At 43.1% G+C, this 27,227-nt stretch overlaps 1 protein-coding gene across 7 annotated transcripts in view; it reads left to right on the top strand.

Moving 5' to 3' along the window:
• MROH1 (maestro heat like repeat family member 1) overlaps positions 1-26,848 on the top strand; it is a 185,195-nt gene extending 158,347 nt beyond the window's left edge. For 4 of the 7 annotated variants that reach the window (XM_027857638.1, XM_027857637.1, XM_027857639.1 and 1 more), the window contains 8 exons: positions 10,553-10,667; positions 22,101-22,247; positions 23,243-23,431; positions 23,770-23,925; positions 24,152-24,286; positions 24,542-24,644; positions 25,085-25,150; positions 26,396-26,848. In XM_027857638.1, coding sequence (XP_027713439.1) covers positions 10,553-10,667; positions 22,101-22,247; positions 23,243-23,431; positions 23,770-23,925; positions 24,152-24,286; positions 24,542-24,644; positions 25,085-25,150; positions 26,396-26,481 — 997 coding nt within the window. In that variant the 3' untranslated portion in view covers positions 26,482-26,848. Of the gene's footprint in view, positions 1-10,521; positions 10,668-11,123; positions 11,347-22,100; positions 22,248-23,242; positions 23,432-23,769; positions 23,926-24,151; positions 24,287-24,541; positions 24,645-25,084; positions 25,151-26,395 lie in introns of those variants that run through there. The other 3 variants (XM_027857640.1, XM_027857642.1, XM_027857641.1) reach the window with 3 other exon arrangements.
• Positions 26,849-27,227: the final 379 nt, after the last annotated feature.

Below are 27,227 nucleotides of genomic sequence, written 5' to 3'. Positions count from 1 at the left end.
GTTCAATCTGTTGCCAAAAAGTTGGTATTTCTACCTTTATAACATCTCTCATATCAGACTCCTTCCTCCACATCTAGCTACCTCTCATCGCCTCTTGTCTGCATTGTCACAATAACCTCTTAATTGTTTTCCTTGCTTAGAATTAGAACTCTATAGTCTTTCCTACACGCTGTTATTAAAGTAATTATCCTTAAGCACAAATACGACAAAAGAATCCCTTAATCAATTCCAGTGGCTTCCTGTTGCCTGTAGGATAAAACAGAAGTTCCTCTATTTAGCTTTCGAAGCCCTTCACCACCTGTCCCTAGCCTATCTTTCCAGCCTCATTAGACATCACTGCCCCCTTCTGCACTCTACAATCCAGCCAAATTAGTCATCTGCACTTCCCATTTCCATGAGTTGGCACTTGCTTTTCCCCAAAGCCCTTCTTTATCTCCCGAATTGCTAGTTCCCTCCCTCTGAAACTACTTCGTATTTAATTTTGCATATACTAATGTTTATTCACTTTATGTTGTTTATATGTTACATATGCATGTTGTTTTTCCCCATTTGGGTCTTTCTTGGCAAAAATATTGGAGTGGTTTTCCATTTTCTTCTCTAACTCATTTTACAGATGAGGAAACTGAGGCAAACAGGGTTAAGTTACTTGCCCAGGATCATACAGCTAGTAAGTGCCTGAGGCCAGGTTTGAACTTTAGGAAGAAGAGTCTTCCTGACTGTAAGCCTAGCACTCTATCCACTGTGCCACGTAGCTGCCCGTATGGATGTGTGTGTATATTATATATGTTTTTTCTGTTCTTATATCTTGTATCTCCGTTGCCTTGTACAGTGCCTGTCACGTAGTAGGCAACTAATGAATTTCTTGTTGACTGATTGATTCTTCTGGAAAACTACAGTATGTCCACAGATAAGTACATACTGGCCATATGCAAAGTAAATACCAAGTAATTTTTGAGGGTGTGGGTGGAGAACTAACAGCTGGGGAAACATTGTCTTGAAGAAGGTGGCATTTGAGCTGAGCCTTGAAAGAAGCTTGGGGTTCCAGAAAGTAGAGATGAGGAAGAATAGTGCTCCAGACAAGCATTATTGAGGGCAGGGTCTCCCAAGCCTCTGAAGAAAGGCCTTAGAATTCCAGGTGCGACAGCGTAGAGATGGGCTGCTCTGCTTCCCACAAAGAGCAGAGATACACATACACACAATCTATCCCCTATTTCCCCTCCCTACCCCCCTCTATCTTCCCCCCTCTCTTTCTTCCCCACCCCCACACCCCCTTCTTATTCTTCATTCTCACCGAAGCTACTTTCTGCTTTTTCGTGGTTAAGGCTAGAGAGAGTGACATTTCTCACCCAGGTACCCAACAAAGGGTCACTGACCCTGATAGTGAACTTAGAAGAGAGGTTGCTAATGGAAAAGGGAGGTTCTGGTGAGCTAAAGGGCCTAATACCATGACCCTAATCTAGTCAGTGTTTTTATTAATTACTTTGAAGACATGCTTATCAAATTTGTGGATGGTGCAGAGCTGTCAGGGATAGCTAGCGTATTGAATGCCAGCTTCAAGAGATCTGTAAGTTCGCATCTCTTTAGACCAAAACAGAACCTAATGAAATAAAACTTCATAATAAATGTAAACTCAGAGAATGTAAAATCAGAGAAAGACTTAAATGAATTTTAAAAAACAAAACAAAAGCAATTGCACATGTTTGGGATGGGGGAAACAGGGTAGACAACAGTTCCTACAAAAAGGACCTGTAGTAAGTGCTCAAAGATATAAACAAATTGTCCTCAAAAAAATTGCTAACTATTAACAAGTATATGAAAAAAATTTCCAAATCCCTAATAATAAGCAAAACACAGATCAAAACAACTGTGAAATTTCACTTCATACCCAGCAAATGAGCAAATATGACAAAAGATGGGAATAGTCAATGTTGGAAGGTTTTGAAAACCTAGGTACATCAGTGTATTGTTGTTGGAACTGTGAATTAGTTCAACTATTTTGAAAAGCAGTTTAGAATTAAGTAAATAAAGAAGATAAAATGTCCATAGCTCTTATCTCAGAAATTTCACTATTAGCATATACCCCAAGGAGGTCATTGATAAAAGAAGAAATATCCCAAAATATTTATAGTAGTGCTTTTTTTTTTTTTTGAAGTAGCAAAGAATTGGAAACAAAGTAGATTTCCATAAATTGGGGAATAGCTAAACAAACTGTGGTATATGAATGTAATTGAATATTATTGTGCTATCAGAAATGAAAAATGAATAATGATACATATTGAATAATGAATACAAAGAATCAGAGAAAGACTTAAATGAACTGAGGGAAAGTGAAGGAAACCAAAGAAAACAATATACACAGTGCTACATATAAATAGACAGAATTAACACAAACAATAAGAAAACTGATGTCAAATTTCCAAGGCCAAACTTGTTCCCAAAGTCCATAATAGTCAATAAACATTTATTGAACACCTGCTCTATATACCAAGCACTCTGCTAAGCCTGAAAGAAGAGATATGAGAAGATTCCTCTCTACACTCTTCAGATTTTTTCAATATACTGATGGATTTTGCAGATTTTTTTTTTCTTTTTTTGAAAAAACTTCTTTTAAGGAATGAATCTCTGGAAGGGTTAAAGAGAAGGGACACAAGAAATTCAGGTGATATAAAAACAAAAGATACCAAATTTGTTTTGAAAAAGAAAAAAAAGCTGAGGGTTTAGAGAACTTGAGGTAAATATGAGCCAATATCTTGGCATGGCAGCCAAAAAAAAAACAAGGACCATCTTGGGCTTCATCAATGGAGACGTAATATCTAGATGTTCAGCTTTTTAGGAAGAATGTTGACAAGCCAGAGCAAATACCCAACAACCAAGGTAGAAAGAGGATTGAAATGCCTATCATGCTGTATTTGTATTAGCACTTTTTATAGTAGCAAAGAACTGGAAATAAAGATGCCCATTGGTTGGGGAGGGGCTTAAAAAGTTGTGGTATAGGACATGGAGTATCACAGTGCTATAAGAGGTGATTAGTAGGATGATGCCAGAGAAGTATGGGAAAACATGTGTGAACTGATTCAAAGAGAAGAAGCAGAACCAGGAAAAATCATAGACGCCACATGTACCACAGTGTAAATGGAAAGGACAGCCCCAACAAAACCATTGAAAGTAAACCTTGTAAAATTATAGTGACCAAGCTTGGTTCCAAAAAGCTAGAAATGGAAGAGCCCTTCTCTCACTTCTTTGTGTAGGTAGACTTTGGGTGTGGAACACTATATAATAACAGAATTTTTCTACGTATTGGTTAGTTTTGCTGAACTGCCTTTTTTCTTCCTTGGAAGGAGGTAAGAATATGTGGGAAAATGTAGGTGATATAAAAACCAAAAAATAATGTATTTCTAAAAAAAAACAGGTCATGGTCACCGGTGGGGTGTTGGTTGAACAAATCAATCAAATCATCCCACCCTACTTAAAGTAGTTGATAAGATGTATTGATACCTTAATGATGAAAGAACAATTCTTAATCTCAGTCATAGGCTTTAGTTTCAATCAAGTAATCAGAGATAGGCTTTGGACTAAGTAGGAGAAGTTCTTAGAAATAGAGTGATGTTTCCTAGAAATTATGTTCAGATTGATTGAGGAAATTAGGTTGTGCCCTAGAAATTGTCTATAAATTATCAAGCTAGTTGAGAACCTTGGTCATTCTAGAGATTAGAGTGGATGTAGTGTTCCAGTAAAGCCCCTAAGAAAAAACTGCTTTGTGGGGTGAGGAAGGGATGGGTGAAGGAGAGCCCATGGCTTTGGCCTCGGCCTCAGCCTAGGTCTCCTTTCCCCTCCCTCCCCCTTTGGCCAGAGACTTCATGAGCCTTGAAGGGTAGAGAGGATTTGGGACTTTCCCTCTTTCCATTGGTGTCCTGGTGGCATCTTGGAATCAGCTGACAGCAATGTCTGCATTGTTAACCAAGACAGATTGGATTTAGACTTGTTGCTAATAGATATTGTGCCTAAGGGGAACTTCTTGAGCATATCCCTAGGACAAAAAGAACTTCCAGCAACCAGGAGATATAAGTTACTTCTTTGCCACACATACTCTCCAAGCTTGAGCTTGCTCTCCTTTGGACTCTGTATGTCTTTGTGGGAGAATGTGTCATAGACTTAAGGAAGGGGGAGCTGTTCTTGTATGAACTAGGTGACATAGTTGGATGGAGTGCCAGGCCTGAAATCAGGAAGACCTACCTGCTAGAGTTGTTGTGAGGATCAAATGAGATAATATTTATAAAGTGTCTAGTATAGTGTCTGGCACATAGTAGGTGCTTAATAAATACTTGTTTCCTTCTTTCATTACTGTACTTAGTACATACCTCTCTAAAAGCTACTTAAATTTGACTGAGTAAATTGGTTTTCAACTAATAATCTTGATGGGAAGCATATCAGAATGAGGACTTGAGCCAACAACGCTAAAAAAAAGACATTTTCCCATCTCCTTTGGGGTATTCCCTAGCACCCTGAGTAGGGGGACATAACCACAGTCTGGGGACCCAACTTATTAGTTCACATGTGAGTTGTGAGAGTGAGCCCTCAGTCTTGCCACACATGCAGTGATCGGTCCAAAGACAAGAAGATCTGAACAAGCAAAGATGAATCCTGACCTTTGTCAGGAAGTTAGAGGGCAGAAGAAAGTCATACAGAGGAGGAATGGACACTTGGAATTAAGAAATAAATTTGAGATTTTCTGAAGGATAGTGCTGAGGAGGAAATAACTACTTGTCCATCAAAGAATGATAATGTAGATCTGTAAAGTGTGTTGTAAAGTGTGAAGTCATCCATTGAGGTTCAGAAGAAGAGGAGAAATGTAGTGGTGGTTGCTGATGCCTTGATGATGGATTCCAAGATAGCTGTTTGTCAGCATGATCATTACAGTATCAAGGTCTCCTGTCCTCTTAGGATAGACACCCAATATATGAAAAAGAGGGGGCAGCTAGGTGGCGCAGTGCATAGAGCACTGGCCCTGGAGTCAGGAGGACCTGCGTTCAAATCTGGCCTCAGACACATAACACTTACTAGCTGTGTAACCCTGGGCAAGCCACTTAACCCCATTGCCTAGCCAAAAAAAAAAAAGAAAAAAGTGAGTCAATATATGAAAAAGAGGCTCTCAATTACTTATCAAACAGATAACTACTGCCTACTTCTGGTGTTTAATCAATGCTATCATCCAAAGGAACTGCTAAAGATTGCATTGACTTGGGCAAGAAATGAAGGCCTTAGGATCACTGGTAGTATTTGCTTCACTTTGCTGAACAAAGGCAAAGGTGCCCATAAAAGAAGAGGATATTAGGCAAGTGAGTCACGTTTTAAGATGATGGTATCTGAGAAAGGGCATTTGGATTTCTGGACCCCAGCTTAAAATCAAGAAATAGTGAGCTCCTATTTAGATATGGTAAGAATATATTTATAAATCTAATCAAAGGGGCTTTACTTTGAAAAGGAAGGCAAAAAGAGAAAGAAACTGTCTCTGCAGATCTATTAGGAAGAATACTCTAGAGAGTACCTAGAGTGTCACATGGGGAAGGATAGCAATAGACACCCAGAAATCCGAAGGAAACAAAATCCAAGAAAGGAGCCCGTGACAAAACCGCTGGTCTCAGATAGACCAATGTACAAAGCGTGGCTAACAAGCAAAATAAATGACAGATCCTAACACAGAGGCAATTTGACCACCTAGATAATGAGATTTGGTAGGATGAGACTTATGATTAGAATACATCTAAGGAAAGTTCTACCTTATTCAAAAGAAATGGGATAGATAAAAGGCGATAATAAAAGAGAGGGCTCTGTTTAGAAGATAAGCTTGTGTGAGGAAAACCAGAAAATGAAAGGGGAAAGCATAGTAGAGAGCATTTTGGTAAACATGGGTGGAGGTAGAAATAGAAATGATAACTTCATCAGTATATACTATAGACCACCAGGACAAAAATAGTAAAGAGCAATTCAAGAAATAGGTCATAAGCATAGACTAGAGCTATAGTAGTGATGGCAAATTTCAATTATCCAGACATTTCTGAAGTTCTCTTATCTTTATACAAATGATTCTAAGATCTATATATCCAGCCCCAATCTCACTTGGACTGCAGATCCATATCTTCCGCTCCAACTTGATGTCCCATTGGCATCACAAACTAAACATGTCTAACCTCACAAATTTACCAATTCACTAACCAACTTAACTTTTTAAAAGATAACATAAAGAAGGTAGATTATTCCTCTTCAGTCATTCTCAGGTCAAGCCAAACCAGCTTTTTTGCTTTTCCTCAAGTCATGACAACAAACATTTTCAGTATTTACAGAGGTAGCTAGGTGACACAATGGATAAAGCGCTGGGCCTGGAGCTGGAAATCCAGCCTTTAGACACTTACTAGCTGGATGACCCTGGCAAAGTCACTTAACCTCTGTTTGCCTTAGTTTCCTCAACTGCAAAATGGGGGAAATAATAGCACCTTCCTTGAAGCGTTAATGTGAGGTTCAAATGAGATAATATTTGTAAAGTTCTCAGCACAGTGTCTAGCGCAGAGTACACGTTTTATAAATGCTCATTAGTGCCTCTCCCCTCACCCATTCTTTACATGTATTTTATCTCCTGTCTTTGTACAGATTATCCTCCGTGCTTGGGATATACACCCTTCTACTTCTTGGTCTCCTCGGCTACTAGGGACTCCCCTTACTTTACGGTTTTTTTTTTTTTAAATTGGCCCTATGATTTCATTAGCTTAGGGAATCAGGGTGAGGAGCTCACTTGATCAGAGTAGATCAATACCTTCTCTATAACTTGTCCTCTTAGAAAATTGCCCAGGACAATTCAAGGTTAAGAAATCTGCCCAGGGTCACCTAGCCTTTGTCTGTTTGAGCCAGGTCTTCTTGCCTTCAGGCTAGCTTCCTCTGCACTGTACTTCTGTGTGTGCATGCTGTCATTCCCACCAGAATGAAGTACCTTTGTATCCTCAGTGCCTGCCTGGCACCCAGTAGGTACTTAGTCAGTGCTCATTAATTGATTGACAGGTAATGGAGAATGAATGTAACAGGGTGAAATGATACTGTGAGAATATTTTCAGGAGTGACAAAGCATAGATGAGTTTAAGGATGACAACAAGGGCTTTTTCAACTCTGTTGGAGAACAAGGTAAAAGAAAAGGGTAGGACTTCTGCTTGGTGTAAATGGGGTGATGATGGTGATGAATGAAAAGAGGGTGTAGGTAGAGCTGCTTCCTTCTTATTTTACTTAATAATCCTTCAACTGACAGAACAGGACTGAACAAATATGACTAATAGGGAGTTGAAGTTATACCTAAGTAAGGAACTAATAAGAGGACATCTGGCTGCATTTAATGAACTCAAGTTCCCTGATATAAATAAACTACATCCTCAGGTACCAGAAAAACTGACAGATGATACTGAGTCTTCTTTAAAAGATCATAAAGAGGGGGTAGCTAGGTGGCGCAGTATATAGAGCTCTAGCCCTGGAGTCAGGAGGACCTGAGTTCAAATCCAGGCTCAGACACTTGACACTTACTAGCTGTGTGACCCAGGGCAAGTCACTTAACCCCATTGCCTAGCCAAAAAAAAAAAAAAGATCATAAAGAACAGGACAAAACTAGTACTTTAGGACTAGAGAATACTAAAATGTATCATAAAGAGGAGGGGGTGGTTAGGAGACATTTAGAAAAAGACATGGTAAACACACATAGCTAATGGCTTCGTCAAGGGCAGGTTATGCCAGTAATCTTATTTCTTCTTTTGACAGGAATATTAAACCAGTAGATCAGGAAAATGTTGTAGAATATCGAACACTTGACCAAACTAAAAGTCTCTAATTCAGTCTATGTGGAAAAAATGGAAAAATGTGGGCTAGATACCAGTCAAATAAGATGGATTTATGTCTGGTTGACTGGCCAAATCCAAAGAATAGTCATTAATAATTTGATACCATCTTGAAAGGAGGTTTCCAGTCAAGTTCCCCAGGGATTTATGCTTTGTCCTATTTTGCTGAACATCTTCATTGATGACTTGGATAAATGCATAGATAATATCATTATCAAGTTTGCAGATAATGTCAAGCTGGGAGGCATAACTAATGCAGAGTGACAGATTCAGAATTCAGAAAGACCTTAACAAGTCAGAACATTGGGCCAAATCAAATCAGATGAAATTTAATAGGATAAATGTAAAATCTTATGCTTGTGAAATCAATTTTTGAAACCAAGTACAACATGGAAGAAGTGTGACAACACAGAATATCTGAAATAAATCTGGAAATAGAATTAATGTAACCTGAGATTGCATTAAGAAAGGCAGTTTAGGAGCCACATTTTAGAAAGGACACTGTGCCTGGTCAGGTTTTCTTGATGTCAATCCTAAATTGGTTTCTGTAGCTTCCACTTGTTGTTCCTGGTTCTCTAAAGCCAAAGCAAGCAATTCTACAGCTGTTATATTGCCCCTCCCCTGAATCTTCTCTTCTCCAGGTTAAACACCCCCAGTTCATTTCACTAGTTCTCATATGGCATGGACTCAAGGCCCCTGCCATGTACCCCAGGTGTGGTACAGTAGAGAAAGAGCACTGGTTCTAGAGTTGGAGGATCCAGGTTCAAATCCTGCCTCTAATGTTTATTACTTGTATGTCCTTAGGCCAAGTTAGTTAACCTCTCTGGACCTCAGTAAAATGTGGGAATTGGACTCAGAGGTCTTTTCCAACTCTAGATACTATGATCTCACCATATTGGTTGCCTTTGTCTAGACACCATCCAGCTTATCAACACCATCCTTCTTAAAATAGAGAGCCAAGAACTCATCATAATACTTTATACTGACTAGGCCCAAGGTCACATTAGCTGTTTTGGCTGCCACATTATGCTGCTACCTCATTGAATTTCAGGCCACTAAAACCCCACAGTCTTTCCTAGGCAGACTTCTATCTAACTGCCTTTCTCCACCCTGTGCTTAGGAAGTTGACATGATAGCTTTCTTCAATTATTTAAACACTTGTCACTATGGAAGAGAGATTAGAATTGTCCAGTTTGGCTCCACAGGCAGAGCTAGGAACAAGGAGTGGAAGATGCCAAAAAGTGAATTCAGACTTGATGTAAGGGGAAACTTGCCACCCATCAGAACTTTGGAAAAAAAAAATAGAACAGGACTCCTCAGGGGGTCATGCTCCTCATTTAATGTTTTCAAATAGGAACAGATAGCTACCTACTGAATATATTATGAAGAGACTTATTTTTCACCAAGCCCTCTTCCAACTCTGAAGTATTTTGATGCTGTAAACAGGAGGTGTTTAGTTTGGAAAGGATTTAGGTGGAGGACATGATGGCTACATTTATTTGTAGGGCTGCCGCCATCACTCTTTTGTCACTTATACTCATTGTTCTTATTTTTACCCCCATGAAGTCAATCAGGACCACAGACAGCAGGTAGAAACTGTAGAGAGGGAGAGAGAGGAGGGAGACAGAGATAAGGAAAAAGAGAGAATGAGACACAGAAAGGAGAAGGGAGGGAGGGAGAAGAAAGAAAGAGAAGAAAGGGAGAGAGAATATCATGGCTCAGTATAAGGAGAAATAACAAAATGCTCTCCCAGAACGAACTGTGAGTTCCATATCTATCATTCAAGGTTCTCAAGCAAAGGTTAGATGACCACTTATCAGGAATATTGTAAATGGGATGCCTATTTAAGTATGTACTGAACCAGACTGGGTTCCCTTCCAACTCTGAGATTTTAAGATTCTGTGACCCTGCCCTCTGGAGGAATTTGAACTCAGCTCAGTCACTGAGAAAGCCAGGACATCTTAGCTCTGTGACACCCATCTCTCTCTCTGTCTCTGTCTCTCTCACTCTCTCTGTCTCTCTCCCTCTCTCTCTTTCCCTCTCTGTCTCTTTATCTCTCTCTCCCTCTCTGTCTCTCTCTTTCCCTCTCTCTCCCTCTCTGTCTCTCTCTCTCCCTCCCTCTCTCTGTCTCTCTCCCTCTCTTTGTCTCTCTCCAGCTCTCTCTCATGTCTGGAACTGGCATGAGTACACCCTTGTAGGGTGTGAGGAAATCCTCCAGTTGTGAAGAAGCTTTAAGCTGAGCCTGCTTCTCCTACCTCAGGGTTTGGCCACTCTCTCTGATGAGCCCTATGATTCATAGCTTGCAGCCCACTCCGGGTGATAGCCTGAAGTACAGTGACCTATAGTTTGGCATGAATTGCTCCTCACTGTCTGCCCAAAGTGTTTTCTTCCTCGGGAGGCCCCAGGACTTGTTAGAGCTGAAAGTGCTCTTGTGGGTAGAGCATGGGGATGATAAAGCCAGTGTTACAGACACATTACCTTTGGGCTGCAGATGTCCCAACCAGGGAGGAGATTGAGAGCAAGGAAATCTCCTTAGGGGAAAGCTAGCCACACCACAGAACCCTCGCATCCAGAGGATGAATCAGGAAGATCCCAGAGCAGGGCCAAACATGGTGGTAGTTGTCTCCATCTGCCTTCCTGCCTGTCTACCCAGGCATTCATGTGCCTGGCATCTATCTCTGCAGAGCCATGGCCAAGCATTCAGGTCCCAAGCTCCCGCTGATTGTGAAGACGCTTATCCCTGTGCTCAGCAGCGTGTACGAGATCCAGAGGATCACCACTACCGCCTACTTTGCAGAGGTGAGGATGCGGCCACCCTCCCACCTTCACTCACTGGGTCTGGCCATTCCGTGGCCTTGTTTTCCTTTCATGCTCCATAGAAACCTTAAGCAGGCCAATGGGCCCTGGCACTGAGGGTTGGTGCATGGCTCCTGCTATTTTTGGTCTTGACCCGAAAGCCTGCTTACATTTCCTCTGTTACTCAAAGGAACTTTCAGAAAACCATGGCAAGTAGTGATTATTTGATTCTTTGTACTTGTATCCCCAGTGCCCACTTAATGAATACTTGTTGATTAATTGATGTTAAAATGAAAAAAAAAAATTTATTCCCCTTGATGAGAAGACACAGGGGGATTTTTCCTCTTCTTTTTAAACTTGGAATATCTAAAGAATTTATAGGTGTAGTGTTTGGCTTGTATTAGTCATATCATGCAAATTTGAGTAGAAAAGTTTCCTTAGATTTGTTGCTCCTGACAGAGCCACCTTGAGCTGGGGCAGCAACCACAAACATGATGGGAATTCAAGCTGGACCTAGAACCTTCCCTTGGTATTCCTGGAACCCCTAAGAGTTCATCCTTTCAACCTCATAGAGGCTGGCTAACTTGAAGGTCATGTTCCCTCACTCATTGTCACTGGTCTTCCCACTGGGTGAGTTGAGCTGTGCCCAGAATTACGGAACAAGGACCCAGGATGAAGCAAGGTAAAGAGAGTTGGCTTTTGTTGTGCTAGATGAAGCACTTAACCTTCTGCTTTGCTTTCTGTGGTGTGTACTGGGATTAAGGCCAGAACCTGGAGGGTAGGGCCTAGCCTAGGATAGTCTTGGATAGACCAGGCCCAAAAGCTCTAGAAGTTAAAATGCCCCTCCTGGAAATCCTTTGAGCCCCATAGAATATCCCTTTGTGTTACTGGTACCTTGAAAGGATCCCTGTGACCTCTTGCCTGCAGGTGGGTTCTCTCTGCATGTGTGTAGGAGTTCTTACTGATATCTTTTGTTGGAGAAGGGCCAACTTGACTTGCATCTGCCAATTTCCTCCCATATTCAACTTTGGAAAAGAAAGTGGAGGGAGGTGGGGCAGGGTGTATACCTCAGAGAATTTGCAAACAGATTTAGATTTGATATAAGGAAAAACTTCCTAATAATTGAGTGATTCAAAAATAGAGTGGACTACCTCAAGAAGCAATGGGTTTCCTCTCCCTTGGGATCTTCAGGCAAAGACTGGATGGCTCCTTATGGAGAGGATATAGAGGATTTTTTTTTTTTTTTTTTTTTTCGCTGGGCAAAGGGGTTAAGTGACTTGCCTGGGGTCACACAGCTAGTAAGTATCAAGTGCCTGAGGCCAGATTTGAACTCAGGTCCTCCTGACTCCAAGCCTGGAGCTCTATCCACTGCGCCACCTAGCTGCCCCAGAGGATTCTTATATACAGGTTGGGCTAGGTGGCCCCTAAGGTCTGTTTCAACTCTGAGGTTCAGTGATTCTGAGGCTTAAATACTATTGGTGACTTCCATTCCTCCTTAAGGCCTTAATGGAGAAGGATTTGGGTCAGTCCATCTCCTAGCTCACTCTAAGCATGGCAATGCCCTGAGCTAGCCAACACTCCTTTTCCCCTGCCTGACGTACCACCTTCAAGAATGGAATGACTCAAAGCCTCTCCCCTTCTATTCCCTGCCCTCCCCTCTGCACTTTTCACGGGGAGGAAGGGAGGACAGGCAGTGCCTGCCTTCGACCTGTAAGTAGATCCTTAACACTCGAGGTCAGGGCCAGCAATATATAACAAGCCCTCCCTCTCTTCTCCTTATAAACCACCTTTTAAATTTCTCCACGGCTGCTGTTGCTGCCACTGCTCAGTCTCAGCCCTGTTTTTGTTTAGTGTTTGGCTGAGGTGGAAGAGAGAAAGGGAGGGAACTGGGGAAGGCCTGCTATTGGCAAAGACCCAGAATTCAGCTCTGGCTGAGAGGGAGGGTGGCTGGCTCCCACTGCATCCTTGAAGGGTTTAAAATAGTCCTTTGGCTTTTACCAGTGATTGGGGGAAGGAAGCCGCTTCCTGCCTCTTTCCCTCTGAATGGCTGATGAGGTGAGAGTGTGAGTGATTTTTTCAATTATGGTCCCTTCCCTTTTCATTGCAGTGGAGAGAGGCTGGATAGTGAGGTGGGGTTGGGGGCAGGGTAATGTCTGGATCTGAAGCCAGAGGGTTCATCACCTCAGGGAACCTAGACTGTAGGTCATTGTCCCTAATGCAAGTTCACGTGGCCTGGGTTCCATTGTCCTTTAGGTTTCACTTAGCTCTGTTGGATCCTGGAAACAGTGAGTGTCCAGATGTATGAGGCTTCTTCTCAGATGCTTGAGGGGTCCTGAAGTTATATTTGAATTGGCCTTTCTACCTTCCTCGTTCTGGCCCTGCCCAGCCTGGGGGCACTGGAAGGAACTTGATGTGATTTGTGTTGGTGATGGAGAAGGGTACAGTTATCCGAAATTATAGGCAGAAGCTGGAAGAAGGAGAGGGGAAATAGGGTAAGAGAGGTTGAAGAGCCAAAGGCTTTGAAAAACTGCACAGTGGAGTAAAAGAGGAGACATCCCTGGTCTGGGGTTTGCTGTTTGGAGATGGTTCGAGCTTGTCGTGGGGCTAAGGCTGAAGCTGTCCACGGTAGCCAGCATTTAGTTCTGTCTCATTGCCTTGGGTGGCCGAGGGAGTTCCCACAGTTCCCTGGCCCCCTTTGGTAGTCACTAAATCAGTCTTTCATTTGACTTTTCCTGTGGACCTAGCCATGGGCTCAGCTGCAACAGTACTATTAAAGGTAGAAAGGAGTAGACCTTGTCCTTTCTCTCAGAAAGCTTCCAATCTAGTTGGAACATCTTTGTTCCAAGGGCATCCTTGAAACATTCTTAAGTAACTGTACAGGACATGTAATATATGATTAAATGCTCAACTGTAACAGGGTAGAGGAGAGGCGTCAAACATCGTGGACTGGAACAAGTAAGGAGAGGGTGGAGAACCTGGGGCTATTGATGCAACCTGACAAAGCAGAGGATGAGGGGTTGGGAACTTTGAATGTGTGAGGCATGAGCTACTGAGAATTTTATTGGTAGTGTTAGTACCCAGCATAGTCAAGGGTGTCTGCTCCTCCATTGATACTGAAGGGCCTTGCTAAGGAGAACCTGCGTTCTCTCTGACCCAGACTTCTCAGACCTAAAAAAAAAGATCCAGATGGCAGATACCAGCCTGAGCTCACCTATCTGTCCATTCCAGAACTAAGGAATGTTTGCTAGGGAGACAGACATCCGGGATTTGGGGGTGAGGGGGCAGGATCAGCCCATCTGTTCCAGGATCACCAGTACTTTGTAGAGATAGGGACTTTCACCCCAGAGCATTATGAGTATTGAGCTGTACTAGTTCCCACAGAGAAGAGTATGTATAAACTCATCATTGAAGTTCTGGTGAAAATTCTGATGATGAATGAAAGGGAAATGAATGTGGATACATAGGGGACTCCTGGAAACTAGAAAGTATGGCTGAAGTTTATGACATCTTGCTAAAAAACAAAACAAAACAAAGACCTTAAGGATGTAGTCTCTTGTCTTTTGAAGCAAAGTGATTCAGAAGAGGTGGATTTGGGAAGTGACCAGCTAGCTAAGAAGTTGTATCTAAAGTGGCTTTTGTATTTCTTTTTTTTGTTTGTTTTTTGTTTCTTTTTTTTGGCTAGGCAATGGGGTTAAGTGATTTGCCCAGAGTCACACAGCTAGTAAGTGTTATGTGTCTGAGGCCGGATTTGAACTCGGGTTCTCCTGACTCCAGGGCCGGTGCTCTATCCACATGCTCTTTTACCTCCAGCACCAAGCTGCCCTGGCTTTTGTATTTCTTAACCACAGCTTAGAAATAAAGCAATGATGGACTGTTGGCTGGTGAAAGAAAAAAATTTCAAGGGATGATTAAAAACATCTTCATAGAATATTACAAATCTATGTACTTTGTAGTGAAAAGGGAAAGGGAGGGGAGAACAGCCTGCATAGATATGTCAAGCCTGGCAATAGAACAGGTACAATATAAGAAGAAGAAAAGATTAACAATTCACAAGAGATAAAAATATAAAGAGAGATCTAGCAGTAAAAACAAACAAACAGAAAAACCAAAAACCAAACCAGCCTCAGATGGGTATAAACAAATGTACAAATCGTGGAAAGTAAGAGTTAGAGATACTGATTCAAGAAGGCAAATTTGGCCTCACAGACATCACTGAGACTTGGTAGGGTGGGACTCATGAGTGTAATGCTCTAGAAAAGGTATGCCTTAATCAAAACGAAGAGGATAGATTAACTGGGTAATGGAGTGGTATTGTATTTGTTGATATGAGCCCTGAGACCTAGAACCTGAGGGGAGTGGGGGAGAAATTAATCAATAAGCATTTATTAAGGGCTTAATGTACCAGCCCCTGAACTAAGGGATTGGAATATGAAGACAAAAGTGAAACAGCTCCCTGTCCTCAAAGAGCTTATATTCTAACAGAGAGAGACAGCCTGTGTAGTGTACATATACAAGGGTATACAGATTAACTAAGGCCAAGTAAAATAATTAGATTTGTTCACTTATTAACCTGAATAAAAAATGCGGTATAATGGAGTGAGAACTGGCTTTTTGGGTGGGGTCAGTTCATTTTACATATGTGAGCCTATCATTTGTTTAGTCATGAATTCTTTGCTTATTCCTAGATCTGAAGAGTAATTTTTTTCTTTGCTTCTCCAGTTTGTTTATGATGGAATTTCTATATCTAGGTTATATGTCTACTTGGAGCTTATCTCAATATGTGGGGTGAGGTGCTGGCCTACATCTAATGTCTGCTGGGTTGCTGTCCAGTTTTCTCAGCAGTTCTTTTCAAATAGTGAGTCCTTCCGTCAGCAACTGGGTTCTTTAGGTTTATTACACACAACGTTTCTGTGTTTATTCACTTCTGTATGTTATAGATCCTAGTCTGTTCCACTAATTGGCCTCTTTCTTCTTAAGCCAGTACCAGATTGTTTTAATGGTTAGAGCTTTATAGAACAGTTTGAGATCTAGTACTGAGAGACCCCCTTCCTTCTTACTTTTTTTCATAATTGTGCTTGAGATTCTTGATCTTTTATTCCTCCAGATGAATTTTGTTATTCTTTTTTTTTTTTAAGGTCAATGCAAAGACATTTATTGACATGGCATAGTAATAAAAGTAGCAACAAAACATCTTCCCCATATACTTATGGAATATTCTTCCACAAATATATCCAGTGCAAGTGAGGAGAGTGGACACAGTTAGTAGTCACAATGAGAGGAGCATACATGTAGAGGGACACTGATGTCTTTACTATAATCTTCACCACCTCCTACTCTTTTTTTTTTCTAGCCCTATTAAATACTCTTGTGAATTTGGCAAGGTGCTGAATTTTATTAAATTAATTTAGGTAGTTTATTGTTATTATTATATTGGTTCTACCTACCCATGAGCAGTTAATGTTTCTCCAGTTATTTAGGTCTGTCTTTATTTCTGTAAAGAGTATTTTATAATTAAATTCATAGAATTGCTGGGTGAATATTAGTAGATACAGCCCCAAGTATTTCACAAACTTCTGTAGGCATTCTGTGCAGAAATGTTGATTATATTCTATAATTTTGAAGAAGTTATTCATTATTTCAGTTAATTTTTAGTTTAATCTCTAAGGTTCTCTAAGTATACCATCACTTCATCTTCAAAAAACAGTAATTTTGTTTTTCTTTGACTATGTTTATTCTCTTAATTTCTTTTTCTTGTGTTATCACTATAGCTAGCACGTCTAATACTCTGTTAATTAGTAGTAGTAATAATGGGCATCCTTGCTTATACTGACATTATTGGAAAGGTCTCTAACTTTTTTCAAGTTTATATGTTTGTAGATTTAGATAAATTCTACTTACTATATTAAGGAAAAGTTCATTTATTTGCTTAAAAGAAGAAGATGGTAGTGAAAGGACAGATTAGTTTTTTAATTATTACTTAAAAATAAAGAATAATTAGGGGAAAAAATGGCCATTATTTGCACATGGTAGCTAGAAGAGGGGCTTCTCCAGGTGAGCTTAAGCGTGCGCTTCTGGCTGCCTTTTCTACTATTTATGCCGAACATAAATAACCAAACAGTAAATCTGGTGGACGTTTCCAACCTAGGAGACAACTGTGTGAGTTCAAGAGCCCAGTAACTCCTGGGTCCATTAGTGCAGACTGCTGTATGGGCGTTCCTCTCTATGGCTATTACTTGCCCTCCAGAGCTCTTATAAGCATCAAAAAAGATAACTTAGGTAAATTACTTTGCAGACCTTAAAGGACACAATAAATACTTTACGATCATAGATCAGGAGCTGGAAGAGATCTCGGGGGTAACCTGGTCCAACTCCTTTATCTTACAGATGAGGAAATGGAGGTGTAAAGAATAGATGGGACTTGCCCTGGGTCACCAGGTAAAAATGTCTGAGCACCAGTCCTGCCACTCCCCGCTCAATGCTCCAGTCTTAGCACTTTCTACCTCTGCCCTGCCTCCTTCAGGAATCTTTGGAATCGTCCCTATGTAGTCTGTGCTCTAAGCTTCAGGAGAATGTATTTCAGAGGTCAAATAATAAATATATATGATTGCATGGTCTGACTTTCTAAAACAGAAATCAGCTGATGAGGAAAGGGAAACATTCTTTTTAAAAATCAATCAGTCAGGGCAGCTCAGTGGTGCAGTGGATAGAGCACTGGCCCTGGAGTCAGGAAGACCTGAGTTCAAATCCAGCCTCAGACCAAACTTGACACTTTCTAGCTGTGTGACCCTGGGCAAGTCACTTAACCCCTATTGCTTTAAAAAAAAAAAAAGATAAAATAAAAATCAATCAATCAATAGTTATTAAGCATCTACTATATGCCAGGCATTGTGCTAAGCACATAACTGTGAGGGGGAGGGGGGGTAAGGTTTTATTCATGCTTTCTGTTTTTATCACTGGTTCTCTGAAACCTAAGTTAGTCAATGTAATTAATCTGTTTAACTGCCTTTTAATATAGTTTTCATTTATATCATCATAGTTTTTATATTTTATTCTCTTGGCTCTGCTTTCTTCAATTTGCATCAGTTCACATACATCTCCCCATGTTTCCCTGAGTTCTTATTCATTATTTTTATGGCATAATGATACTCCATTACATTAGTCAGTCAACTAGAATTTATTAAGCGCTCACTATACCATGTGCTGTGTTAAGCATTGGGGATACAAAGAAAAGTCCAAAAAGCCCAGTTCCTGCTCCCAAGGAGCTCACAGTGCAGTGGACATGCAAACACAAGATATATTCAAGGGAAATGGGCCATAATCCTACAGGGAAGGAACTAAGGTTAAGGAGAACTAGGGAAAGGCTTCTTGCAGAAGATGGGACTTTAGCTAAGACATGAAGAAAGCCTCGGAAGCCTGAAGAAGGGATAAGGAGATTGTTTCAGGCATGGGGCACAGTCAGAGAAAACACTCAGGGTTGAGAAGTGCTGTGTTGTATGGGAGGAGCCACGAGGAGGTCACTGTTACTGGAGGAAAGGAAAGTAGAGGAGAGAGAATTAGGTACAAGAAGACTAGAAAGGTAGGAGGGGGCCAGGTTACGAAAGCCAGAGGGTTTTATAGTTGATCCTGGAAGTGGTAGAGGGAGCCTCTGGAGTTTAGAGAGAAGTGGGGTGAGAGGGTTCGACCCGTGTTTTTAGGAAAATGAGTATGACAGCTGAGAGTTGCATGGATTGAAATGGGGAGATACTTGAGGGATGAGGGGCCCATTCTAGGGAGATGGCAGTGTCGGAGGAGAGGGATGTTACAAAGATAAAATCGACAGCACTTGACCAACATGGAGTGGATAGGGAGAAATGGAGAATGATACCTTAGGTCTGAGCTGGGGTTACTGGGAGGCTGGCAGTACTCTCAAGAGTAATAGGAAATACAGGAAAATGGGAAAGATAATGAGTTCTGTTTGGGACATAGCGAGTTTAAGATAGGTATCTACCAGACATCCAGTTTGTGATGTCTAAAAGACAGTTCTAAGTGCAAGACCGGCGATTAGGAGAAAGTTTAAGACTGGACAAGTCAATCTGGGAGTCCTCTGCACAAAAATGATAACTGAAAATATAGGCGCTGATGAGATTACCCAATGAAATAGTATAGAGGGATGAGAGAAGAGGGCCCAGAACAGAGCTTTTGGGGACCCTCACTGTTAGCAGATATGACCTGCTTGAAGATCTAACAGAGGAGAGAGAAAATACAGGCAGGCAGGCAGGAGGAGACTCAGGAGAGAGAAGTGTCACAGAAACCGAAATAGAAGATTAAGGAAAAGAGAACACTCAGTAGTGTCATGGGTTGCAAAGACGTCAAGAAGTATGAGTACTGAGGAAAGACCATTAAATTTGGCAATTGAGAGATCATTAGTAACGCTGGAGAGAGCAGTATCATTCGAATGATGAAGTCCGAAGCCAGGCTACAAAGAGTTACAAAGAACAGAGTGAGAGGAGGGAGGAAGCAGAGGCATTGTAGACAAGCTCGGGCTCCCTCCCTCTGGGCACTTTGAAACGATGAGGTCAAGAGCCAGACTACAAAGAAAGGAAGAGGGAAAGAAGAGGCATTTATTGTAAGACTTTATCCACAAAAAGGAAGCGAGTTATAGCATGATAAGTAGTGAGGTTGGATGGATCAAGTAAGAATTTTTTAAAGATGGAGGGAGACATGAGCATGTCTGTAGGCAGCAGAGAAGCAGCGTGAGAGTGAGCATGATAGAGGATACCATCTTTTGGAGAAGATGAGGTGGAGGGACAGCTCGATGGCACAGTGGATAGAGCACCATCCCTGGAGTCAGGAAGACCTGAATTCAAATCTGGCCTCAGACACATAACACTTATTAGCTGTATGACCCTGGGCAAGTCACTTCACCCCATTGCCTCGCCAAAAACAAAACAAAACAAACAAGAAGTGGAATGAGATAACTTGTGCGTGTAGGCTTACCTTGGCAAGGAGAAGGGCCACCTCATCATGTGAGACAGGTGAAGGAGGAGAGAGTGGCGAATTGCATCTGAGTGACATGAGATGAGGAACGGGGCAAAGAGGGACCCATCTGGTGATGACTTGAGTATTTTTAGTGCAAGGAGCCAGACTTCTCAGTTCAGAAGGTGGGGGGATGGGCAGGAGAGCTGCAGGAGGTTTGAGGAAGGAAGCAAAGTTTGGAAAAGCTGCTGAAGCAAGTGAGACAGGTAATAGATTAGGGAGGTGTAGAAGGATTGGACAGCGTTATAAGGATTGGTACAGTGGATAGAGTGCCAGCCCTGGGGTCAGGAGGACCTGAATTCAAATCTGGCCTGAGACACTTACTAACTGTGTGACCCTGGTCATTTCACCCTGTTTGCCTCAGTTTCCTCATCTGTAAAATGAGCTGGAGGAGGAAATGGCGAACCACTCCAGTGTCTTTGCCAAGAAAATCTCAAATAGGGTCACAAAGAGTCAGACACGACTGAAACGACAACAATAAGGATTACCTTGCCATAGTGGGGGGCCTAGTTGAGGTTATGTAATATAAACTTGCAGTAGAGCCATTAAGAAGTTTTATGATTTTCTCTAGCTTTGTTCAGCAATGTGTGTGTGTATGAATGAAGGCAGAGGATGGTAGGGGCAATTCAGGGATGGGCTTTGGCAGTACAAGATCTTTGCTAGGATAAAGGGGCAAGGGATTTGAGAAAAGAGGATGGTGTAGTTTTGAACTGGGTCACCAAGGGGTCAAGATGGGGAAGGGAAGAAAAATAAGAGGTGGAGGGACTGGAAGGAGGAAGAACGTGGTTTGGAGTAGCAAGGCAAAGGGAGAGATGGAATGACAACAGATTATGATCAGAGGAAGGAATTTCAGAGTTCATAAACACGGCCATGGAACACTTGTAGGTGATGGCAGAAGATCGAGGGTACATTCATCTGTCCTACTCACTGCTGCATTCCAATGCCTGGAGCATCATGGCTTACAACTGAGTCCCTATTTTTGTCTCAGTCTTCCCCTAGCCAGCCAGAATTAATCACACATCTTGATGATAATGCAATATGACACTTAAAGTAGAATGAAAGTAAATAGAAAGGAATTTTTAAAAGCAGCATACACCATCACCTGCTTCCCCAAACCACCTCCTCCTACAGCTCAGACTCTGGAGAATATAACTCTCATTTGCCTCTGTTCCCTATGCTGGTTTCTCTACACTGCAAGTTGGATGTCAGGATTAGAACTTAGAGCAGTAACACTGAATGGGCTAGATTCTGGGCACAGGAATCAGATAGACGGTTCCTGAAACTCCCAGCTGCATTGTCACACTTTTCATAGCATAGTGCCAGACTGGATAGGATTGCTGCTTGTGCTGAGGGGTATGAAGATAACAGAGAAGGCAGAGCTGCTTGGATTGCTGCTTGTGCTGAGGGGTATGAAGGTAACAGAGAAGGCAGAGCTGCTTCATTTGTATTTTGTTTCTGTCTTCTCTATCAAGGAGAATGACTTTTGTACAAGAAGGGACAGAACAAAAATAGCTCAGGAGAAGTTGACCAACAGGATAAATAGAGCATCCAGCTGCCCTTGATGAATTTCAGTCACTTGATACAGATATACTCCATCCTTGGGTCTGAAAGAACTGATTGACTGATGTGACTGCTTTCACTGAGAGTGGAGAGATCATGGAGGATGGGAAGACCGACAGGCCTAGATCCAAGAAAAGGGCAGGTGTCTGGAGGAGAGCATTCTGCAAGCTGTGGGCCAGTGAGCTTGACTTTGATTCCTGGGGAAATTCTAGAAGGAGCCATTGAAGAAATGGTTAGGGAGCGTGCAGAAAAGGAAGCAGGGATTCCCAAGAGGCAACATGGCTTCTTCAAGAAGAGGCCAGGCCAATCTTCTCTTCTCTTTTGGTACAGGTACTAAGCCAGTAGATCAGGTGAATGCTGTACATATAGCTTACTTTTAGCAAAATTTTTTTTATTTAAAGCATGGATTCTTAACATTTCCCCCCCCCCACGGATCCCTTTAGAAGTATGATGAAGCCTATGAACCCCTTCTCAGAATGTTTTTAAATGCACAAAATAATATACATAGGATTATGTATATTATGCAGACGACAAATTGCATTGAAATGGTTATATATGTGTGTGTTTATATCTATGTGTGTGTATATGTATATATAATATGTATATATGTGTGTGTGTGTGTGTATATGTATATATGTGTGTACACACACACATTTCAAGTTCATGTACCCCTGATCACTTCTCTTAACCTTGTAGGTTTTTTGATTCGTCTGTAAATGGAATAGGTTGCCTTAGGGAGGTATTGAGTGCCCTGTCAATGGAAGTATTTAGAGATGGGGATAGGAGCTGACCAAAGATGACCTCCCAGGTCCCCTTCAGACCTGAGGTTTCATGGTTTTTTGATTCTGATTTGTTTTTCAGCTGTTAAGCAGCAATGTGGTGAATGATCTAATCCTCCTTGAGTCCCTGTTGGAAAACACAATGGGTAGGCAGAAGGATGTGTGCACACACGTACGCAGGTTGGTACTTCGTGGGCTGGCCAACATCGCTACAGGATCCCCAGATAAGGTGAGGGGCTACATGGGCTATGATGTTCTGGGGAGCCCTGAATCATGGTGCATATCACCCACCCTGGGGAGGGGAGAGCTGAGCATTGGCTCATACGGGAGGTGATAGAAGCCCAGACACGAGCATGGGAAGTAGACAAAGACCAGATAGCAAGCAATGGTAAACCTGGCCCCCTGGGGCCTCCTTTATTCAGTGTCTCACTACCCCTTCCATTCTTGTGTCTCTCAGGGGCTTTGATAGGGTTGTGTTGAGTTTGAAGTGACAGTGCAATTTGTAGAGATGAGGACCAGAGTCCAAAAAAGAGGGACAGGGTAGGAGTGTTGACTTGGAGGTAAATGGCATAGGTGTGATAGCTAAAACAGGAGAGTGAGAGAGAATGTAAAGAGAGGAGAGGACTAGGCCTTGGGAGAAGCAGGTGAGTAGCAAAGTGGTTAGAGCACTGGGTCTGGAGTCAAGAAGATCTGAATTCAGATCTTCCTCAGGCACTTCCTAGGTGTGTGACCTTGGGCAAGTCTCTTAACCTGTTTGCCTCAGTTTCCTCATCTATGAAATGAGGATCATAACAGCACCTTCCTCCCAGGGTGGTTGTGAGGATCAAGTGAGGTATTTGTAAAGTCCCTGGCAAACCTTAAAGTGCTAAGGAGATGGTAGCTCTTGTTCCACGGCTAGGTACACTCCCTTTAAGGGGCAGAAAGGAGGAGAAACTGAGGAGTTGTCAGGGAGGCTGCACAAGAGCATGAAACTAAGGGCTTCAAGGAGGGTTTGGTTAAACAGATTTATCGAGCGCCTATACTGTTCTTGAAGGCTCTGTTGAGTTCAGCATTTTATCCGAGACTTGGCTGTAGGCAGAGATTCCAGATGATACGAAGTTGGGAGGGATAGCTAACACATTGGGTGACAGAAACAGGATTCAAAAGAAATCTGGACACATGAGGATACACAGAAGGGCACTTGGCAGTTTACAGTAGAACTCTGCTATTTTCTGCCTCCTACAGGTACGAAAGCATGGCTCACAGCTCCTCACAGCGATGATCAACGGGCTGGATGACAAGGATGACCCCCATAACCTGATGGCCCTGGAGGCCATGTTGGGCCTCTCTCGCCTGCTGGATTTGGTGGAAGAATGGGACGTTCGCTCCATCCTGCTGCACATCACCATCCGCATCCGCCCCTTTTTTGACAATGTAACCCAGGAAGAGGAGAAAGTGGGAGGGAGGGAGGCTGTAGATTGGACCTTGGTGAGTGAAGCCTTGACCAGGGTCTGTCTGATGGGCCTAATGTGAACAAATGTATCTGAGGCCTCTAACAGGCCTCCCTTGTCGTTAGGTTTGATTAGGAATAACGAGGAGGCTTAGAGGGCTGAGACAATACCATACTATACACAGTATGGTATACTGGGGCCCAGAGAAGGTGGAACAGGAACAATGTTAGGTTTGAGCCTTTGGCTCCCTGACTAAGTTGGAGTGGGAGGCAATGGCCTTGAGGGCCTGGGATTTGATTACCATGCTCCTCACTCCTAAAGGAGCGGGATGAGTTCCGGAGCTCATCTATCAACCTCTTTGGACACCTGAACAAGTTCTGCCATGGGAACTGTGAGGATGTCTTCTTTGAGCAGATCATCAATGGGCTGGTGAGCCTGTTACTACACCTGCAGGACCTGAAGCCCCCTGTTGTCAGTGTGAGTAACGAGGGCAAGGCGGCAGGGAGCGGGGCATAGGGTCATCTTTTTGCTAGGGAGGGACTAGTACCAACTATCCATGGCCAGGGAGGTGTGAGCTTCTAAGTGCCTATTCCCCATCCAACATGCTTTTTGGATCAGATGGCAGCTATAGACTAAATGGGAGGGGATTTCCAGGGTGAAGAACATGGGGAACCCTCTGAGCCCATGCTTGTTCTACTTCCAGGCCTGTAAGTTTGCCCTGCGCATGTGTGGCCCTAATATGGGATGTGAAGAGCTAACAGCCTTATTTGAGAAGCAGCTGCATGATGGGCGTGGGCTACACTTTGGGGAGTTCATGAATGATACCAGCAAATACCTGGTGAGGCCTGGGCCGGTGGGTGAGGTCTGGGGCTGATGGGGAAAGCCTGGGGTAAACCAGGCCTTTGGCAGTAGAAAGTTGGGGGTGAGAAGTGGGAAGGCCTAGTTTCAGAAGCTCCTTGTGTGAATACCGGAGTGCTAAGGAGGTAGTGACAGGATGGATTCAGATTGGAGAAGAATCTGGGCTGGAGCCGGGTCTGGGAAGGGAAAAAGGTGAGCTGGGCCAATGATAAGCCCAGCTCTGTGCCGCTCCCAGATGCAGAACTTCCCTGACACCCTGGGCCGTCTCATCAATACAAACTTGTTCTACTTCAAGAGCTGTTGGGAGGACATCCGGGCAGCTGCGCCCATGTTTATTGGTGAGCAGGGGAGTTTTCTTCCCCCACATCTTGGCTTTTGGTAATATGGGGCTTCAGGGCTTCCAAGGGTACAAAAAGGACTTAAAACCTCAACTCAAGAGTGGTCGGGAACCAGGGAACATTGCCGTTAGATACTGTTCATGTGTTGATTAGTTTTGCAAAACTATTTTTTCCATTCTTTTTTTATAAAGGATATGTGTATAAAAAAGGAGAGGGGTATATTCAGAAATAAAAACAAAAGATACCAATTTTTTTTTAGTAGAAAAGATTTGGATCACCAGTGTCATGACCAGGGAGGGCTGTCCATCTTTTACTTATTAATTTATTATTGTTTGTTCATCACCTTTTATTCATCTTGGCCTATTTGAATATATCCTTCTGTTTCCCTTGTACTTAAGGAGCCCAGAGATTACTCCTCCTCTTTCTTCTTTTCCTATCAGGTTTCTTAGTGCTCCATGCCGATAAAGTGGCTTGTGAACAGGTGGATCTGAAACAGCTCATCTCAGGTAAGAGAGTGAGGGACAGACAGAGAGGTTAGGGAGGCCCAAGCTGCAGGAGACCAGCAGGTTGTTTGTTTTGTTTGGGGGTGGGCTGATGTGCAGTAGACTCTTCATATACACATTCGATCCAGACACTAGTAGGCTGTGGGGAAGAGAGAGGGAAGGGCCTGGGACCGTACACAGACAGACAGCCACACAGACATCCTGGAACTCTTGATTCATGGTGGCATTGGAAGAATCCTCCAGCACTGCTTCCTCTCCTCAGCTTTGAATTCCCTCTCCTCGTTTCGGGGAGATGTGAGCTCCTCCAAGCAGGAACTGCTGGGTGATCAGCGTTGTAGACTGGGCCCCTTTGCCTGCGTGGAGGTGGCTGGTGCATAATCCATGGGGAAGGAGTTACTGACACCATGGGTCCCAGAAAGGGGGCTGGGGTGGGTTAAGTGATTTTCCTGGATTTCAAGGATTTTTTCCCTGTCACTGGTGACCTCATCGTCTCTAGTAATTCACGGAAACTTCTGAGCTGTTCCAAAGGAGCTTAAAAAACACTAAAAAAGGAAAAACTATCTTTCCGTTGGCTCCTGGGGCTCTTGCAGAAAAGAGGCCTGTCTGTTAAAGAGTAGTTAGTCCCCTCTAGGGTGGGGGAGTGAGAGTGAGAGAGTGTGTGCGTGTGTGTGTGCGCGCGCGTGCGTGTGTGTGTAAGCGTATGAGCACTTGAGAAAGCAAGTATAATCACTGGAGTTAGCAGTTCGGGCTTGGACAGCCTTAGCTTCCTGTATTGAGTGGATTAGCCAAGCAGGGCCAGGCTCCCCCTCCTGCCTGGGTCCTGCACCCCCCAGGAGCCAGCAGCTGGAAGAAGCAGCTTGAGGCGGAGGACGGCAGAGCAGGAAGCCAGCGGCACATAAATCAGGGGTTGGCGGGCCAGTGAGCAAGGGAGGGAATGTGGGAGGGAGGCCGGCAGTCGGTCGTCGGGCAGTGAGCTGAGCAGCCATCAAGGGGATTTGCAGGGACCTAGGAGCCTCAATTTCACGGTGTAAACAAGCTACTGGAAAAATACTCAGGAACTATGAAGGGAAGAAAAAGCGTTACCTGCCCTTTTTAAAGTCCAGGTTCCAAACTGTGCTTCCTGCCCCCTCTCTGACCTAATCTGTCTGCTCATCTGGGATTCCCCCCAATAGGGTGGGTGTTCATGCATGTCACAACCCCATATGACCTTCAGGTTCTTTCTAAACCAAACCCGTCTCTTCCTATTAGCTCTCCAGCTACTGCTTAAGGACCCAGCACCCACAGTGAGGATCAAAGCTGCAGAGACTCTGGGCTGTCTGGTCAAGTTCGCCTGAGCTGTGTGTAAGACACTGGACCAGCCTTTCTACAAGCAAAATGGACCAGATTTCTCAGAAACAACCCTCACTGCCCAGATACCCAGCTGTGGAACAGCTGGATCCTGAAACCCCGAGTGCCACTCCCCCACCCCCCAATCCCATGGCTCCTGCTCCTGGAGGTCATGAGGATCCCTACCTGAATATATCTTACAGCCACAGCTCCAAACCAGGATTAGGGTAGGGGCTTTACAGACGGGACCAATCCCATCCTCTTCACCTTCAGCTTAAGACTTAATCCAGGCAGGACCCAAAGGTGCTGGAGGAGAAGTTGTACATAGGACAGAGCATACTGTACTTATTTTTCAATAAAAGCTGTTTGCTCTTCCTTGACTTGTAGTGCTTCTTCCCATCCCCCACTCCAATTGCCTCCCCAGGACCCACTCTGGTCCTCATGGTGAAAGACATTCATTCCCTGACAGAACAAGTAACCAACTCAGTGGACAAGGACGATGACTTGGGAACTCATCATGAAGTTACATTAAAGAAGGGATATTGATGATAGAAGCAACAAATGATTTAAGTTGAACATAAAAAGTGGCCGTCCTGTACAAATAGTATCAGTGAGAACTGAAATTCAAAACGAGACAGATCTTGTGATGAACAGTCAACTCAATTATATGAACAATAATAATGGAGAGAGAAAGAAGGCTAATCTGCTTTAGACTAGCAAAGACAATGAAAATAGTTGACAGAGCTAAGACCCA

Source organism: Vombatus ursinus, unplaced genomic scaffold (assembly GCF_900497805.2).
Source record: "Vombatus ursinus unplaced genomic scaffold, bare-nosed wombat genome assembly UNPS02012319.1, whole genome shotgun sequence".
NCBI lineage: Eukaryota > Metazoa > Chordata > Mammalia > Diprotodontia > Vombatidae > Vombatus > Vombatus ursinus.
This window is presented reverse-complemented; position numbering and strand designations above follow the sequence as displayed.